At 42.0% G+C, this 17714-nt stretch overlaps 1 protein-coding gene across 1 annotated transcript in view; it reads right to left on the bottom strand.

Annotated features, from left to right (window-relative positions):
* ZNF830 (zinc finger protein 830) overlaps positions 1 to 17714 on the bottom strand; it is a 241606-nt gene that overhangs the window by 204112 nt on the left and 19780 nt on the right. The window contains exon 3 of the mRNA XM_075271033.1: positions 982 to 1021. Within this exon, the coding sequence (XP_075127134.1) occupies positions 982 to 1021 (40 nt within the window). The remainder of the gene's footprint in view (positions 1 to 981; positions 1022 to 17714) is intronic.

The raw sequence follows: 17714 nt of genomic DNA, 5'->3' as shown, positions 1-17714 counted from the left end.
TTCTACTATTCATAAAATTGTCATGGTACGTTTTATCATTTTTTTCTCGTAGAATGACTTTAGTCTCCTTTATCACCTAACAGGGGCTTATGTACGGATAGAACATCACTGCTATTAATAGATAGCTATATAACTGTGACGGGGGAACTCTACCTATATTCCTTTATATCCACAACTTGAGACCAAGGACCTCCATGATGAAATGTCGATCTGTTATATTTACATTTCCATCCAAAGCGAACTGTAACTGTATTTTTGTAACATGCAAGCACGTGCTAGGAATACCTTCCTTGGGTATTGTAAAGATTAATAATGCGGTAATAACATGAATAACGGAAACATGATACTGCTGTATATTTTTTGTAAATAATTGTATAGTATTAACATGTTTGGTCTATGCTCACACATATTGCCATGGTGAGGTACTCACTTATTGTTTTTTGTTCTTTGTTTTTTATTTTCTATATATAATGTAGAGTCTGATGAAGGCCAGATTGGGCTGAAAACGTTTATATTCTGCACCAAGCAATATGTACCCTTCTTGTGAATAAACACACCTGCAATCAACTAATTGAATTCTGGTGGGATCTTTTCTCATTGTATTATAAGGATTGGGACCCTATCCCACTAACGTATCCCCTACCAGCCACCACACCTTTTTGGTACTGTGGTAATTTATGTTCAACCATCCCTCATTACTGACTGCGAACATACTACTATGAAGAGAGATAGCAGAGCAAGTGAAACCCCGCACCCCAATGTACTGAGAAAACCAGGAAGTGAACAGAGCACACAGCATGCAGGTTGCTAAACAGGCAATTTGAGAATACCCCTTTAAGTTTACAGCCAATTATTTTTTATAAATTCAGAAGCAGAGAGAAGACAACACTCCACTTGTATAGACAGTAGCTGTTACTCAATATAATTACAATAAACTACTAAAATTTACTGGTGGCTCTCAAGATGATTAGTAATTCTTACTTGGATGCTGATGATGAAGTTGAAGACTGATCTTCCGCATCTAAAGAATAAAATAATGTAATAATTTAGAATTTTATTCATAATAGTTGTTCAAAGGAATACGAAACAGAAAAGGCAAACAAAAATGAAAAAAAGATAATAGACATTTCTACATTAAAGGGAGGGAGTGAACCATCACAAAAACAACTTTTAAACCACACACATACTGTTGTAGGGCTGACTAGTGGCATACTGAACATAAATTTCTTGTGTGCAATCTTGCTGCTGAGAAATTCAATGGTACATTTGAGTATGTGTTGGGTGTTATGTTTGCCTTCCCTGAGTGGCACAAAAACTGTCTGTTCTGGGTTAGGGGGCGTTCACACTACCGTCGGTGTCCGACATGTAGTGTCCGCTCAAAATCTGTCACGGACACTAGGAGCGGACACTAGCTGTGTCCGTGACACCTGTCATGCACTTGAATGGGCATCGGGTGCGTTCTTTTGCACTCCGTGCCCGTCCTTTCCTGTCCGCAAGTGAAGATGTCCGACTTCTCAAGCGGACAGAAAAACCCTGCATTTCAGGTGATGTCCCACTGTTCCAGGCGGCAGGCAGTGATTTCACCTCTGTGTCCTTATATATATAACAATGCTCAAAAAAATAAAGGGAACACTTCAGCAACACAATGTAACTCCAAGCAACACTGAAAATAAACTTGACATGCTGTTGTGCAAATGGAATAGACAACAGATGGAAATTATTGGCAATTATCGAGAGACACTCAATAAAGGAGTGGTTGAGCAGGTGGGGACCACAGACCAAATCTCAGTACCAATGCTTTCTGGCTGATGTTTTGGTCAATTTTGAATGTTGGTTGTGCTTTCACACTTGTGGTAGCATGAGACGGACTCTACAACCCACACAAGTGGCTCAGGTAGTGCAGCTTATCCAGGATGGCACATCAATGCGAGCTGTAGAAAAAAGGTTTGCTGTGTCTGTCAGCGTAGTGTCCAGAGGCTGGAGGCGCTACCAGTAGACAGGCCAATACACTAGGAGACGTGGAGGAGGCTGTAGGATGGCAACAACCCAGCAGCAGGACTGCTACCTCCACCTTTGTGCAATGAGGAACAGGAGGAGCACTGCCACAGCCCTGTAAAATGACTTCCAGCAGGCGACAAATGTGCATGAGTCTGCAGAAAAGGTTAGAAACTGACTCCATGAGGATGGCATGAGGGCCCGACGTCCACAGATGGGGGTTGGGCTCACACCCCAACACCATGCAGGATGCTTGGCATTTGCCACAGAAAACCAGAATTGGCAACTTTGCCACTGGTGCCCTGTGCTCTTCACAGATGAAAGCAGGTTCACAATGAGCACGTCACAAACATGACAGAGTCTGGAGACGGCATAGAGAGCGATCTGCTGCCTGCAACATCCCTCAGTATGACCGCTTTGGCAGTGGGTCAGTAATGGTGTGGCATGCAATTTCTTTGGAGGGTCGCACAGCCTTCCATGTGCTTGCCAGAGTTAGCCTGACTGCTATTAGGTACCGAGATGAGATCCATAGACCCCTTGTGAGACCATATGCTGGTGCGCTTGGCCCTAGGTTCCTCTTATTCAGGACAATGCCAGACCTCATGTGGCTGGAATGTGTCAAAAGTTCCTGCAAGATGAAGGCATTGAAGCTATGGACTAGCCCTTCCATTTCCCAGACCTGAATCCGATTGAGCACATCTGGGATGTCATGTCTCGCTCTATCCACCAACGTCACATTGCACCACAGACTGTCCAGGAGTTGGCAAATGCTTTAGTCCAGGTCTGGGAGGAGATCCCTTGGGAGACCATCTGAAACCTCATTAGGAGCATGGCCAGGAGTTGTAGCAAGGTCATACAGGCACATGGAGGCCACACACACTATTGAGCCTCATTTTGATATGTTTTAAGGAGATTACATCAAAGTTTGATCAGTCTGTAGTGTGTATTTCCACTTTCATTTTGGGGGAGACTCCAAATCCAGGCCTCCATTGGTTAATAAATTTGATTTCCATTGATGATTTGTGTGTGATTTTGTTGTCATCACATTCAACCTTGTACAAAACAAAGTATTCAATGAGAATATTTCATTCATTCAGATCTAGGATGTGTTATTACAGCAAAAATGTGTGGGAATGTGCCAATGGAGGAGTCTTTGAGGGGTTAAAGAGCAACATCAAAGTGGTTGTCTGGGAAAACTGGAAATCTCTACACAAAACTAAACACCCTCCTACTTTCTAAATATCAAAATTAATCAAAAATGTATAACTACCCATATCCCTGGGGTGGTAATGCGACCGCAACATGAACATTTTCTGGTTATCCAGTGGCAATCTTTTTCACCATTTCCAGAAACTGATAGTGGGGATAACGTCACTCCTTAGGGAGAGACCACCTTCTCAGGTGTGTGGAGACTTATAGCCATAGTTGCTCCACTGCAAAGGAGCATGGGAGAATATGCAAATCTGTCTCCCAAGATGTAAACAGGGAGACAGTGCCTCTGTTTGCTGCCCTCTATAGCAAGAAACCCTGAACAACATGCCCGACTTCCCAGAAGCCTTTGCTGCATGATGCGAGGTTATAACCAAATCAGTTTCTCAGCTGCGGACGGCACCGTTTCTGTCTCTTTGGACGTCATCAGCGCAGCACAGAGAGAACTGATTTGGTTTAAGTGAGAGGCTGTGAGACCAGATTGTGGGGATAACGTCACTCCTTAGGGAGAGACCACCTTCTCAGGTGTGTGGAGACTTATAGATTTGGTTATAACCTGGCATCATGCAGCAAAGGCTTCTGGGAAGTCGGGCATGTTGTTCAGGGTTGCTTGCTATAGAGGGCAGCAAACAGAGGCACTGTCTCCCTGTTTACATCTTGGGAGACAGATTTGCATATTCTCCCAGAAACTGTCACTACTACTCTCCCCTCCTCATTCACCCCATTATACTTACCGTCCATGTCTCTTCCTGGTGGATGGCTTCTTCTTTATGGATTTTGTCTGTGCCCGCTCTTCTCCAAGCGCTGCTCTGCGCACTGCTGCCGATAATCCACCTCTACAGTACAGGTGGATCATCGCTGCAGAGAACAGAGCAGCGATGGAGAAGAGTGCACACCATCTCACAGGAAGGTAAGTATGCTGTTATAATGGGCTGAGTCGGTAGGGTAGGGCGTGAGAGTGAGAGATGAGAGGAAGGAGGGAGGAAGGAAGGAGGGAGGAAAGAAGGAGGGAGGGAAGGAGGGAGAGAAGGAGGGGGGATTGAAGCAGGAGGGCAGTAGTAAAGTGAAAGGGGTTTGTGAGCAAGCTACAAAGCAGGAAGCTGAAGCTAGTAAAAAAATGCAGGAGATACCCGGAGCTCCCAGAGAAATCATTCAAAACATGACTAAAGATATATGGGTGCATTTATTAACCCATTAATAGCTGTAACAGACATTTAAAAAAATATATATATTTTTTTTTCTTTTTTTGCCAAGAAAACTCCTTTAAAAGGTCAACCCCAAATACAATTGAACCTTCCACAAACAAAGAACTTGTCTAAAATGTCAGATAACAATGAAATTTGCCTACATTTGGATCATACACATTGCCAATGATAACTGGGGTACTGGCTATGTGGCCTTTAAAGGGGTTGGCCACTTTCAGACCAATATTGAGAGACAAATGTTATGGTTTGTATAATAAAGAGTTGCACAATTTTCCAATATACTTTCTGTATCAATTCCTTACAGTTTTCTAGATCTCTGCTTGTTGTCGTTCATTCTGTTACTTCTAGTGGATAAAAGCTTGACCATGGTCATGTGATTTACGATCCATGGTCATGTGATGAGTGCACAGGTTCTGCTCCTTATAGTCACAGCACAATAATCAGACAGCTGTTCACCTGTGTGTACACCTCATGATCATGGACCGTAAATCACATGACCATGGTCAGACGTTTATCTACTAGATGTAATAGAATGATTGAAAACAAGCATAGATCTAGAAAACTGTAAGGAATTGATACTGTGAGGGGTTAATTCCAGTTCCTAAACTGTAACTTAGAAAAATAAACTAACCACTAACCCTGAGCGTATATCCAGAAGTAACAGATAAGATGCTTCCCCAGTAACCCTGAGGCTTATATTTTAACTAAATATGCTGATCTTTGTGTCTACAGTATGTGCGTTAAAACCAGTTTTTCGCCGCCCCTCCATATTACATGCTGGCGGTTGTAAGTTACCATATTTGTACATCGCAATGCGTGGCCATAACAAGACGCATAAAGTTCACAAGATATGAAGTCAGTTCTAATCTCTTGTTTTGTCTGTCATCCATTAGCATGAAACCTGGAAGGTCATGGCATCCATTTCATCAGACTGTGCTAACATAATTACACACTGAAATGGTTGACACGGACAACCATGTCCAAGAAAGATCTAGGAAGGATGGGCATTTTACATTTGGAAAAAGTGTTTCTTGTGGAAACAGAATTGAGGAGCTTGGAGTGTATGTAGTACCTGGGAGCTCATGGTAGGGGAGAGTTGAAACTCTTGACATTCCATTACATAAACAACAATTAACAGTGAGCCAATAGTTAATAAGTAACCTTAGAACAAAAGCAACATTTAGATAGATAAGTGTACCGAATGCACTTGAACAGCAGTGTGGGAGTGATAATGGAGCAGACGGCAAGACAGCCCGAATGTTATGTACCAATGAGGTATAAGGGAGTGTTTAACTACCTGAGAATACAAATATAAATAAAGTCCAGTCTTGGTTATGAGGTGGAAAGTCTATGAAACATCAACAAAAGAAATAAAATTGAAAGCTCATGTCAGAGAGAACAAATTCAGAATACTCAGAGCAGTATGGGCGAGGACTTGAGTACGCATCCATAAGTGTCTTCCTTTGGGACTTAGACTTGGTCTTTTCCAGATTAAGAGTCAAGGCAGGTCCAAAAGGAAGGCAATAATCAGTGAAAGTGAGCCATGGTGCGATAGCGATCGGACTCAATTCCACAGGCGGGCACGCTGCCTGAAGGTCTTCTGGGTGACATATGTTGTACTGAGGACCACCAAAATTGTAGGAAAACCAAAACGGAAAAAACATTTATATGGTGTCTTCAGTGCCTTCACCTGTCGTCTTTTCGCCAGAATCACTGGAAGAAGTTATTCTTGTGTCCCTCATAAAATGTCTAAATAAGGATGTAGGATTGCCTCCATAACTAGGAAGGACAAAAGCTTAAAAATAATGTACCTAGGGTGTTCACCGTCCTTAACCCCTTAGCGACCCATCACGTACTATTACTTCATGGGCGCTAAGTACTTTGCGCACCATGAAGTAATAGTACGTCATGGAGCGCTTGCCCGCTGAGCGTGCGGAATCGGAAGCGGGTGAGAGCTGTTACCGACAGCTCTCACCCTTTTCCTTAACCTCCGATCGATGCTTTTATCGATCAGAGGTTTTAAACCTTTGATTGCGATGGTCAAACATGACCACCGCAAACAAAGGGTTTTGCGCTGTTTTCCGACCCTCCCGACGAGATCGGGGGGTGCCGGCATCTGTACTAAGTAGCCTGGGGTCTGGTTAATGACCCCAGGCAGCCTTGAGCCCCCGTTACGTGGTTGATCCTGCCGGGTCTTCTGAAAGTGAGTCTGTGCCATCTGCACAGCTCACTTCCTGTTATGCAGTGTGAGACACGTGCATGTTGTGTCTCACAATGCACAATACAGGATTAGTGATGAAATCATCACTGATCCAAGTGTCCCATAGGGACATGTGAAAAAGTAAAAAAAAAAAAAAAAAGTGGAAAAAAAAGTGTTTTAAAACAATTAATAAAGTTGTAAAGCCCCAAAATTCCCCTTTTCTATAGAAAATTGTATTTTAAAAAAAAAAAAAACCTAAAAACTAATAAAAATAATGCATATTTGGTATTGTCGCGTCCGTAACAACCTGTACAACAAAACTGAAACAATATTTAATGTAAACGGTGAACGGCGGAGAAATAAAACTGAAAAAAAAAACGCCAGAAGTAATGATTTTTCGCCATCTCACCTTACAAAATGTGCTATAAAAAGTGATCAAAAAGTCATATGTACCCCAAAAGAGTACCAATAAAAAGCATAAGTTGTCCCGCAAAAAAAATAACACTGTCAACTGAAAAATAAAAATGTTAGGCCTCTCAGAAGATAGCAATGCAAAAACAATGATTTATGTCCACAAATGTGTTTTTGTTCTGCAGAATTAGTATCGCATAAACAAATAATATAAATGAGGTATCGCCGTAACCGTACCTTACCATTACAAAATGCATCTCATCCCGCAAACAACAAGCCCTTATATGGCCACGTCACCAAAAAAATAAAGACATCTAGCAATGTGAAGACAAAAAAAACCCCCAAAATCGCCAAATCATTAGAACACATTTGGCTGCGTCAGGAAGGGAATATATAAGCTGTGTGATTGTATATCAGTGGATACCCCAGATTTAAAGCTTACAGTGCTGGCCAAAACTATTGGCACCTCTGCAATTCTTTTTTTTTTTTTTTTTCTTCTTTTTCTTTAATGTAGATTGTGAGCCCCACATAGGGCTCCCAATGTACATTTTCTCCCTATCAGTATGTCTTTTTGGAATATGGGATGGAAATCCATGCAAACACGGAAAGAACATACAAACTCCTTGCAGATGGTTTTTTGCCCTGGGCAGGATTTGAACACCAGGACCCAGCACTGCAAGGCTGCAGTGCTAACCACTGAGCCACCGTGTGACCCCGGCACCCCTGCAATTCTGTCAGATAATACTCATTTTCTTCCAGAAAATGATTGCAAGCACAAACTCTTTGGTATAAATATCTTCATTTATTTTGCTTGCAATGAAAAAACACAAAAGAGAATGAAATAAAGGCAAATCATTGATCATTTTATGCAAAACTCCAAAAATGGGCCAGACAAAAGTATTGGCACCCTCAGCCTAATATTTGGTAGCATAACCTTTAAAAAAAAATAACTGCGAACAACCGCTTCCGGTAACCATCAATGAGTTTCTTACAATGCTCTGCTGGAATTTTAGACCATTCTTCTTTGGCAAACTGCTCCAGGTCCCTGAGATTTGAAGGGTGCCTTCTACAAACTACCATTTTGAGATCTCTCCACAGGCGTTCTATGGGATTCAGGTCTGGACTCATTGCTGGCCACTTTAGAAGTCTCCAGTGCTTTCTCTCAAACCATTTTCTAGTGCTTTTTGAAGTGTGTTTTGGGTCATTGTCCTGGTGGAAGACCCATGACCTCTAAGGGAGACCCAGATTTCTCACACTGGGCCCTACTTTATGCTGCAAAATTTGTTGGTAGTCTTCAGACTTCATAATGCCATGCACACGGTCAAGCAGTCCAGTGCCAGAGGCAGCAAAGCAACCCCAAAACATCAGGGAACCTCCGCCATGTTTGACTGTAGGGACCGTGTTCTTTTCTTTAGGCCTCCTTTTTTTTTTCCTGTAAGCTCTATGTTGATGCCTTTTCCCAAAAACCTCTACTTTTGTCTCATCTGACCAGGGAACATTCTTCCAAAACGTTTTTGGCTTTCTCAGGTAAATTTTGGCAAACTCCAGCCTGGCATTTTTATGTCTCTGGGTAAGAAATGGGGTCTTCCTGGGTATCCTACCATACAGTCCCTTTTCATTCAGATGCCGACGGATAGTACAAATTGACACTGTTGTACCCTTGGACTGCAGGGCAGCTTGAACTTGTTTGGATGTTAGTCGAGGTTCTTTATCCACTATCTGCACAATCTTGTGTTGAAATCTCTCGTCAATTTTTCTTTTCCGTCCACATCTAGGGAGGTTAGCCACAGTGCCATGGGCTTTAAACTTCTTGACACTGCGCACGGTAGACACAGGAACATTTAGGTCTTTGGAGATGGACTTGTAGCCTTGAGATTGCTCATGCTTCCTCACAATTTTGCTTCTCAAGTCCTCAGACAGTTCTTTGGTCTTCTTTCTTTTCTCCATGCTCAATGTGGTACACACAAGGACACAGTACAGAGGTTGAGTCAACTTTAATCCATTTCAACTGACTGCAAGTGTGATTTAGTTATTGCCACCACCTGTTAGGTGCCTCAGGTAAGTAACAGGTGCTGTAAATTACACAAATTAGAGAAGCATCACATGATTTTTCAAAAAGTGCCAATACTTTTGTCTAGCCCCTTTTTATGTTTGGTGTTGAATTATATCCAATTTGGCTTTTTGACAATTCTTTTTGTGGTTTTCCATAGAAGACAAATTAAATGAAGATAATACCAAATAATTTGTGATTGCAATCATTTTCTGGAAGAAAATGAGTATTATCTGACAGAATTGCAGGGGCGGCAATACTTCTGGCCAACACTGTATGAGGGAAAATATACCAGAAGTGACCCCCAAAGTGACCCCCAGAGTGACTCCCCCAATCATAGGAGCTACTGGGACATAGTAGGGAATAGGTGTTTGCAATGTCCGCACCGCTTATAGATTCCCTCTTCGCCATCCGCTGTGCAGTCACGTCTGGGATACTAATACTCACTACACCCCCAGATAAATTCTTTGAGGGTTGCAGTTTTCAAAATGAGTTTACTCTTTTGGGGAATCCACTTTTCTGGTACCTTACAGGCTCTACAAACATGACATGGCGTCCAGATACCAAACATCTGTACTCCAAAAGACACATAGCGTTCCTTCCCTTCTGCGCCCTGCTGTGCGCCCAAACTTTAGTTTATGCCACATGTATGACACTGGTGTATCCCGGATAACGTACATAATGTCATATGTGGTATATACTGATATTAAGGTACATGTATGACACTGGTGTACCCAGGATAACGTATGTAATGTCATATGTGGGTATAAACTGATATTAGGGCACAGCCGGACAGAGGTGTAGAAGGGTTATTTGGTTTTTGGAGCACAGACTTAGATGGTTTGGTTTTTGGATGCCATGACATTTTTGCAGAGACCCTAAAATTGCCCCTACAGAATGGGGTCACTTCTTGGGGAATTCCAGTTTACTGTAGCCTCTGCAAAAACAACATGGCCCCCAGAGGGTTCCTCTAAATCTGTACCTCAAAAGCTAAAAAGTGCAGTGCTCCTTCCCTTCTGCGCCCTGCTGTGTGCCCAAGCAGCAGTTTACACCCACATATACAATTTTTTGCCCCTCGGGATGGCCCACTTAATAGTTTTAGGAGTGCAGGTCTCTGACAACACAAAGTGGGTGTAATGTATTGGGCACCTAAATGGCATGTCTCTTTACAAATTTCAATTTTTCGGTAGCATTTTTAGTCTCAAAATCATAATACCCCTTGATACATTCCTTGATGGGTGTAGTTTCTAAAATGGGGTCACTTTTGAGGGGTTTTCATTGTATTGATACTTTAGGGGCTCAGCAAATGTGACGTGGAACCTCAAAACTATTCCAGCAACATCTGCCCTCCAAAATCCAAATAGCGTTCTTTCCATTCTGAGCCCCACCATGTACCCATACAGCAGATTATGACCACAATGTAGGGTGTTGCCGTGTTCAGAAGAAATTGTGTAAGAAACTGTGGGGGTTTTCAATTCTTTAACTACTTGCAAAAATTTAAAAGTAGGCGCTAAATGGACAATTTATTGGAAAAAAGTAATTTTTCATTTTTACGTACCAATGTTAATTAAATCTGTGAAACAGCTGTGAGGTCAAAATGCTCACTCTACCCCAGATAAATTCTATGAGGGGTGTAGTTTCCAAAATGGGATCACTTTTAGGAGGTTTCCATGGTATTGGTACTCTAGGGGCTCTGCAAATGCGACATGGCACCTGAAAATTATTCCAGCAAAATCTGCTCTTCAAAAGCCAAACAGCGCTCCTTCCATTCTAAGCCCCGCCATGTTCCCATACAGCACATTATGACCACATATGGGGTATTGCCGTGTTCAGGAAAAAAAATTTAACAAACTGTGGGGGTCTTTTTCTCCTTTAACCCCTCGTGAAAATGAAAACTTTGGGGATAAATTGACATTTTAGTCATTTTTCAATTAGATATTCCAATGTTGGTAAAATCTGTGAAACAGCTGTAGAGTCAAAATGCTCACTATACCCCTTGATAAATTCTGTGAGGGGTGTAGTTTCTAAAATGGGGTCACTTCGGGGGGGGGGGGTCCATTGTTTTGGTACTCTAAGGGCTCTGCAAATGAGACATGGCACCTTAAAACTATTCTAGCAAAAACTGCTGTTCAAACACCATGTGTCGCTCCTTCCCTTCCATGCGCTGCCGTCTGCCCAAAAATCAGTTTACACCCACATGTGGGGTATTTCTTTGCTCAGGAGAAATTCCACAATAAACTGTCAGATGCATGTTCTACTTTAACCCTTTGTAAATGTGTTAATTGTAGGTCTAAATGAATGTATTAGTGAAAAAAAAAAAAAAAAAATGTCTAAATTTCACCTCCATATTATTTTTATTCTTATGAAATGCTTAAAGGGATTCTAACATTAAACTACTTTTTTTTCTAATGAACACGTCGGAATAGCCTTAAGAAAGGCTATTAGTCTCCTACCTTTAGATGTGGTCTCCGCCGTTCCGTAGAAATACCGGTTTTAACCGGTATGCAAATGAGTTCTCCGCAGCAATGAGGGTGGGCCCCAGCGCTGAAAGGCCGATGAGCGCATCCCCATTACTGCCCAAGAGCTCTTTCCTGCGCCGCCTCCTTGTTCTGCAGCAACTCCGCCTCTTCTGGCTTCTCTTGCTCTTGTAGTTCTATATAGGAGCATAGAGAGGCCACCCCAAAATGGCCATTTTTGGGTAGCCGCTCTTGCAGTTCAATACAGGAGCCGGCCGGCAGCCATTTTTGGGTAGCCGCTCTTGCAGTTCAATACAGGAGCTGGCTGGCGGCCATTTTGGGGTGGCCTCTCTATGCTTCTATATAGAACTACAAGAGCAAGAGAAGCCAGAAGAGGCGGGGCCGGCGACCATTTTTGGGTATCCGCTCTTGCAGTTCAATACAGGAGCCGTCCGGCGGCCATTTTGGGGTGGCCTCTCTATGCTTCTATATAGAACTACAAGTGCAAGAGAAGCCAGAAGAGGCGGAGTTGCTGCAGAACAAGGAGGCGGCGCAGGAAAGAGCATTCGGGCAGCAATGGGGATGCGCTCATCAGCCTTTCAGCACTGGGGCCCGCCCTCATTGCTGCAGAGAGCTTATTTGCATACCGGTTAAAACCGGTATTTCTACGGAACGGCGCGGCGGAGACCATGTCTAAAGGTAGGAGACAAATAGCCTTTCTTAAGGCTATTCCGACGTGTTCATTAGAAAAAAAGGTAGTTTAATGGTAGAATCCCTTTAAAGGGTTAAACATCCCAAATGCTGTTTTAAATTATTTGAGGGGTGCAGTTTTGAAAATGTGGCGATTTATGGGGGTTTCTAATATATAAGCCTTTACAATCATCTACAGAACTGAAGTCGTCCCTAAAAAATTAGTTTGGGGAATTTTCTTGTAAATCTGGAAAATCACTGTTACACTTATAAGCCTTGTAACGTCCAAAATAAATTAAAAGACAATCAAAAGATGATGCAGATATAAAGCTGAGATATGGTAGATAATATTTCTTTATGTATTTGGGTGGTATGACTATCTGCCCGAAAAGCAGAGAATTTCACATTTTGAAAACTGCAATTTTTTCCATCAAATTTCCATTATTTTTTTTTTATAAGTAAACACAAAAATATTGATTAGTGTTTACAACTAACTTGAAGTATAATGTGTTAAGAGAAAACAATTCAAAATCACTTGTGTAAGTTAAAGCGTCTCAAAGTTATTGCCATTTAAAGTGACACGTCAGTTTTGAAAAAAGAGGCCTGGTCCTTAACGCACTTTTGGGCTGTGTCTCTAAGGGGTTAAACTTCAAGCGTAGAGCCCTATGAGCATTGGCACTAAGAAAGGGCAATTGGCTCAAAAGTATTTTGAGGAACCAATTTGCCATCTGTAAGTAATTCCACAAGAGGAAGTTCCAGATGTAATTGTGACTCTGTGAGTGGGCCAGGAAATCTTCAATCCCAAGTGGTCAAGGTTTCAAAAGATGTAACTGCAGGGGAAAAAGTCTGGAAAAGGTATCTGCAAGAAGAATGGGTTACTGGGTAATTCCACATGCCATGACAGTTTGTCACGTTGTATGAAGTAGAAGGTTGTTGGTTTACAAATGGTAAGAATAAAACTATATTGTCATTGAATAACACATTGTCTTTTTATTTCACAATCATTGATGAAAATTCCGTACTTCCTAAATATACTAATTTATCACTTCAGCCAAGAGGGGTTGTATGTAGAATAATCAGTTAAAAGAATACATTGACTATACACTCACCGGCCACTTTATTAGGTACACCTGTCCAACTGCTCGTTAACACTTAATTTCTAATCAGCCAATCACATGGCGGCAACTCAGTGCATTTAGGCATGTAGACATGGTCAAGACAATCTCCTGCAGTTCAAACCGAGCATCAGTATGGGGAAGAAAGGCGATTTGAGTGCCTTTGAACGTGGCATGGTTGTTGGTGCCAGAAGGGCTGGTCTGAGTATTTCAGAAACTGCTGATCTACTGGGATTTTCACTCACAATCATCTCTAGGGTTTACAGAGAATGGTCCGAAAAAGAAAAAACATCCAGTGAGCGGCAGTTCTGTGGGCGGAAATGCGTTGTTGATGCCAGAGGTCAGAGGAGAATGGCCAGACTGGTTCGAGCTGATAGAAAGGCAACAGTGACTCAAATAGCCACCCGTTACAACCAAGGTAGCCAGAAGAGCATCTCTGAACGCACAGTACGTCGAACTTTGAGGCAGATGGGCTACAGCAGCAGAAGAACACACCGGGTGCCACTCCTTTCAGCTAAGAACAGGAAACTGAGGCTACAATTTGCACAAGCTTGTATCAACGGTTCAGGCTGGTGGTGGTGGTGTCATGGTGTGGGGAATATTTTCTTGGCACTCTTTGGGCCCCTTGGTACCAATTGAGCATCGTTGCAACACCAAAGCCTACCTGAGTATTGTTGCTGACCATGTCCATCCCTTTATGACCACAATGTACCCAACATCTGATGGCTACTTTCAGCAGGATAATGCGCCATGTCATAAAGCTGGAATCATCTCAGACTGGTTTCTTGAACATGACAATGAGTTCACTGTACTCCAATGGCCTCCACAGTCACCAGATCTCAATCCAATAGAGCATCTTTGGGATGTGGTGGAACGGGAGATTCGCATCATGGATGTGCAGCCGACAAATCTGCGGCAACTGTGTGATGCCATCATGTCAATATGGACCAAAATCTCTGAGGAATGCTTCCCGCACCTTGTTAAATCTATGCCACGAAGAATTGAGGCAGTTCTGAAGGCAAAAGGGGGTCCAACCCGTTACTAGCATGGTGTACCTAATAAAGTGGCCGGTGAGTGTATATCTTCACAATAACCACCTTTATTGGTTCTTATGTATAATACCCGGTTATTATGCATACTAACACATTTATCAAAGTAACAGTAACATATAAAAATGAGTTTCTGTGTCTGTTCTTTTATGCATGACCAACCTGCACCAAATTTGGCACTCATATGCATCAGGTGTCCGGGAAAGTTTTAGACCAGGTCTCAACTCTCTCAGAGGTATAGTTCCTAAGATTACAGTATTCCCAATACAATGACCTGCATTAGCCAATACAAACCAATACAAGTCTTTCACTCATATTCCAACTGTCATACACACAGTCACTCCACATGCACACAGAATTACTCCAGGTGTACCCAACATGGATATCCAAACTGAGATACACACATCAGAGGATTAGATAAACAGCTCAGCACACAGTAGCACACATTACAGGATTAAATACACAGTACAGCACACACTACCACACATCAGTGGCTTAGATACACAGCCTAGCACACACCATCATACATCAGAGCTTTACTCCAGGTTTCTATAACAACCCAGTCATTTTTCTTCACTGCTGTTGGTCAGCTTTAAAGGGGCAAGGCACTGTTGATGACACTGTTACACAAGTTCACATTTCCACAGCTTTACTCCAGGTATCCATAACAACCAATCGCAGGTTTTTCAATGATATCCAAACTGAGATACACATGATCACATGACGTTTATGGACACACACAAACGACATACAACGTACACCAGTGCAAAACTGGGCAACTCTTATGGGCGCCTACACAAACAAAAAATGAAATATACCCATGGGAAGCCAGGTCCTCCTGCTAGTCTATTATAAATATCTCCATCTTGGAAGCAAATCGATTTCGTAAAAATGGGAAGGGTTCCTAGTAACATATGTAATATTTATTTATTTTTCTATATTTCTATATTTATTTATTGCCCCATGATTGAGAGGAGAATCAGGGGTTAGTTTTGCCCACTTGCAGATACAAGCGGACGTAAGGAAGCGCTTTCTTTCCTTAGTTTTACTTCCCCTACAACGTAAACCTGGAGTAAATCTGTATGTATGTGAACTTGTGTAACAGAGTCATCCACAGTGGCATACCCCTTTCAAGCTGACCTACAGTAGTGAAGAAAAATGACAAGGTTGTTATAGAAACATAAGCAACATATTCTGCTGTAGCCCGAAAAGCAAAGGAAAGAGATTTTCAGTGCAAGAAAGGACACTGCAGACACAGCTCTGCATACACAGTTCTACATTTCTACATACACAGCACTGTTACATTTCTACATACACAGTACAAAAAATTCTGCTACATCTCTACATTCCCACAGCATACACAGCTTTGCTACATCTCTATATACACTCCTCTGCTATATCTCTACATACACAGAGCTTTGCTACTTCTCTGCATATATACACACAGCTCTGCTACATTTCTACATTCGCAGCCCTGCTACACACACACACACACATACACATATATATATATATATATATATATATATATATATATATATATATATATATACACACACACACACACACACACACACAGCACACACTGCTCTGTCAAGGGTTTAGTGTAGAAATATTACAGGGTTGTTATGGAAATCTTCAGTACAGCTGTGTGCATGTGGACACTAAGCACCTGCAATCTTCTATTGGCTGATAAGGTACATGTGACCATGTGTATGGCAGTTGGAATATGAGTGAAAAACTTGCAGGCTTGTATCAGCTAATGCAGATCATTTTTTGGGAATGCTGTATCTCAGGAACAGTACGTTCATTAGAGCTGAGACACAGTCTAAATCCTTCCCGGACAGCTGATGTACCTGTGGGCAAATTTGGTGAATATCGGTCCAGTCGATTGATTGCATATAAAGAAAAGACAGACAGACAGACGGAAACTCATTTTTATACATGTAAGAGATAAGACATTTAAATTTTTTGGGAAATAATAAACATAACAGGCTTCCTATAAAGTTGTCACTTTATTGTGAGATTAAGGCTGGGTTTACACCTGAACCTATTCTATGTTCGGGGTTTCTATCACCCTTAAAAACATGGAGAGAAAAGCAGGATGTTTTTCAGATGGAAACCCGGTAGACCCCATCATAGTCTATGAGTAACCACTTTTTAAGCTGATTAGGTTTCCCAAACGCAGGTGTGAACCTAGAGTTAGAAACATTACTGAATCTGGAACCAAGTTACTCTAAAGGTCCTTACACTGAGTGGGGTTTAGTCAAGTCACTTTGAAGCAGCTAAATACTATAAGAGTTCAGGGTCCGACCAATAGGGAACAAAAATAGTCCCTATAAATGATGGAAAGAAATCTTACATAAAGTTTGCTAAATACTGCTAAAGACCTGCTCCATCTGGAGTAGAGGATTTAGCCAATTCACTGTGAACTGGTAAATACTACTTCAGTTGAGGACCTGACTATTAGGGAGAAAAAAGGTCCTTACCAATAAGGAGAGATAGATCACACTGAGGCGGCTAGTTACTTTAACTGATAAGGACCAGGTCCTTACAGAGTATAGTATTAAGTCACAACCCTATTGTAATCAATGGTGTCCGCTGGCATTTTATTGATTAGTCCATTTGAATTTAGCAATAAAGCAGGGGTTTTGGCGCTCAATTCAAATTGGATGAATACCAGTGGCCCGCCGCGGCTATTAGGAGTCAGTCCTGTGATGTCACAATACAGGGATATTACAGTAAATCATTGGTGGTCATTTGAAACTCTATTCCAATGGATCAACTAATGAAATACCGAGGTGAATGAAGCTGTGTGATAACGTCCTATATGTGGAAAGACGAAGATGTGATGTGCCTCAGCTTCAGCCCTGGAATTCATGTCAGGAGTTTCACTTTCATTTTGTTGATGTCCTGCCCACACAAGCTGGCTGAGTTTACACTGCAAAGTCTCAATTTTACAGCACATTTGTCCTAACCATCTTTCTGAGTTGCCTGTGGCACTTTGATTTTACCAGCTAACGATGGGTTCAAACTAGTGCCCGGACTCCGTTTTCAGGTTTCTGCTCTCTGCCGTAAAACCATTTTTTTTTTTTTTTTTTTAACCAGACACAGAGTCATGTCCGACTCTGTGTCCGGCTTAAAAAAAAACGCTTTCGTGGCGGAGAGCATAAAATGCTCACCGGCGCTCACGGCCGGACATCTTTCAAACCCATTCAAATGAATGGGTTTGAAAGAGTCCTGCAGCTTTCCGTCTCCTGCTCTGTTTTGTGCAGGAAACGGAAACCTGTATGAACGGAGACCGGGCGCAGACGTGAACGAGCTCTTAATGGTG

This window comes from Leptodactylus fuscus, chromosome 4 (assembly GCF_031893055.1).
Source record: "Leptodactylus fuscus isolate aLepFus1 chromosome 4, aLepFus1.hap2, whole genome shotgun sequence".
Classification (NCBI taxonomy): domain Eukaryota; kingdom Metazoa; phylum Chordata; class Amphibia; order Anura; family Leptodactylidae; genus Leptodactylus; species Leptodactylus fuscus.
The sequence above is the reverse complement of the archived record's forward strand: the minus strand, read 5'-3'. Positions and strand labels throughout refer to the sequence as shown.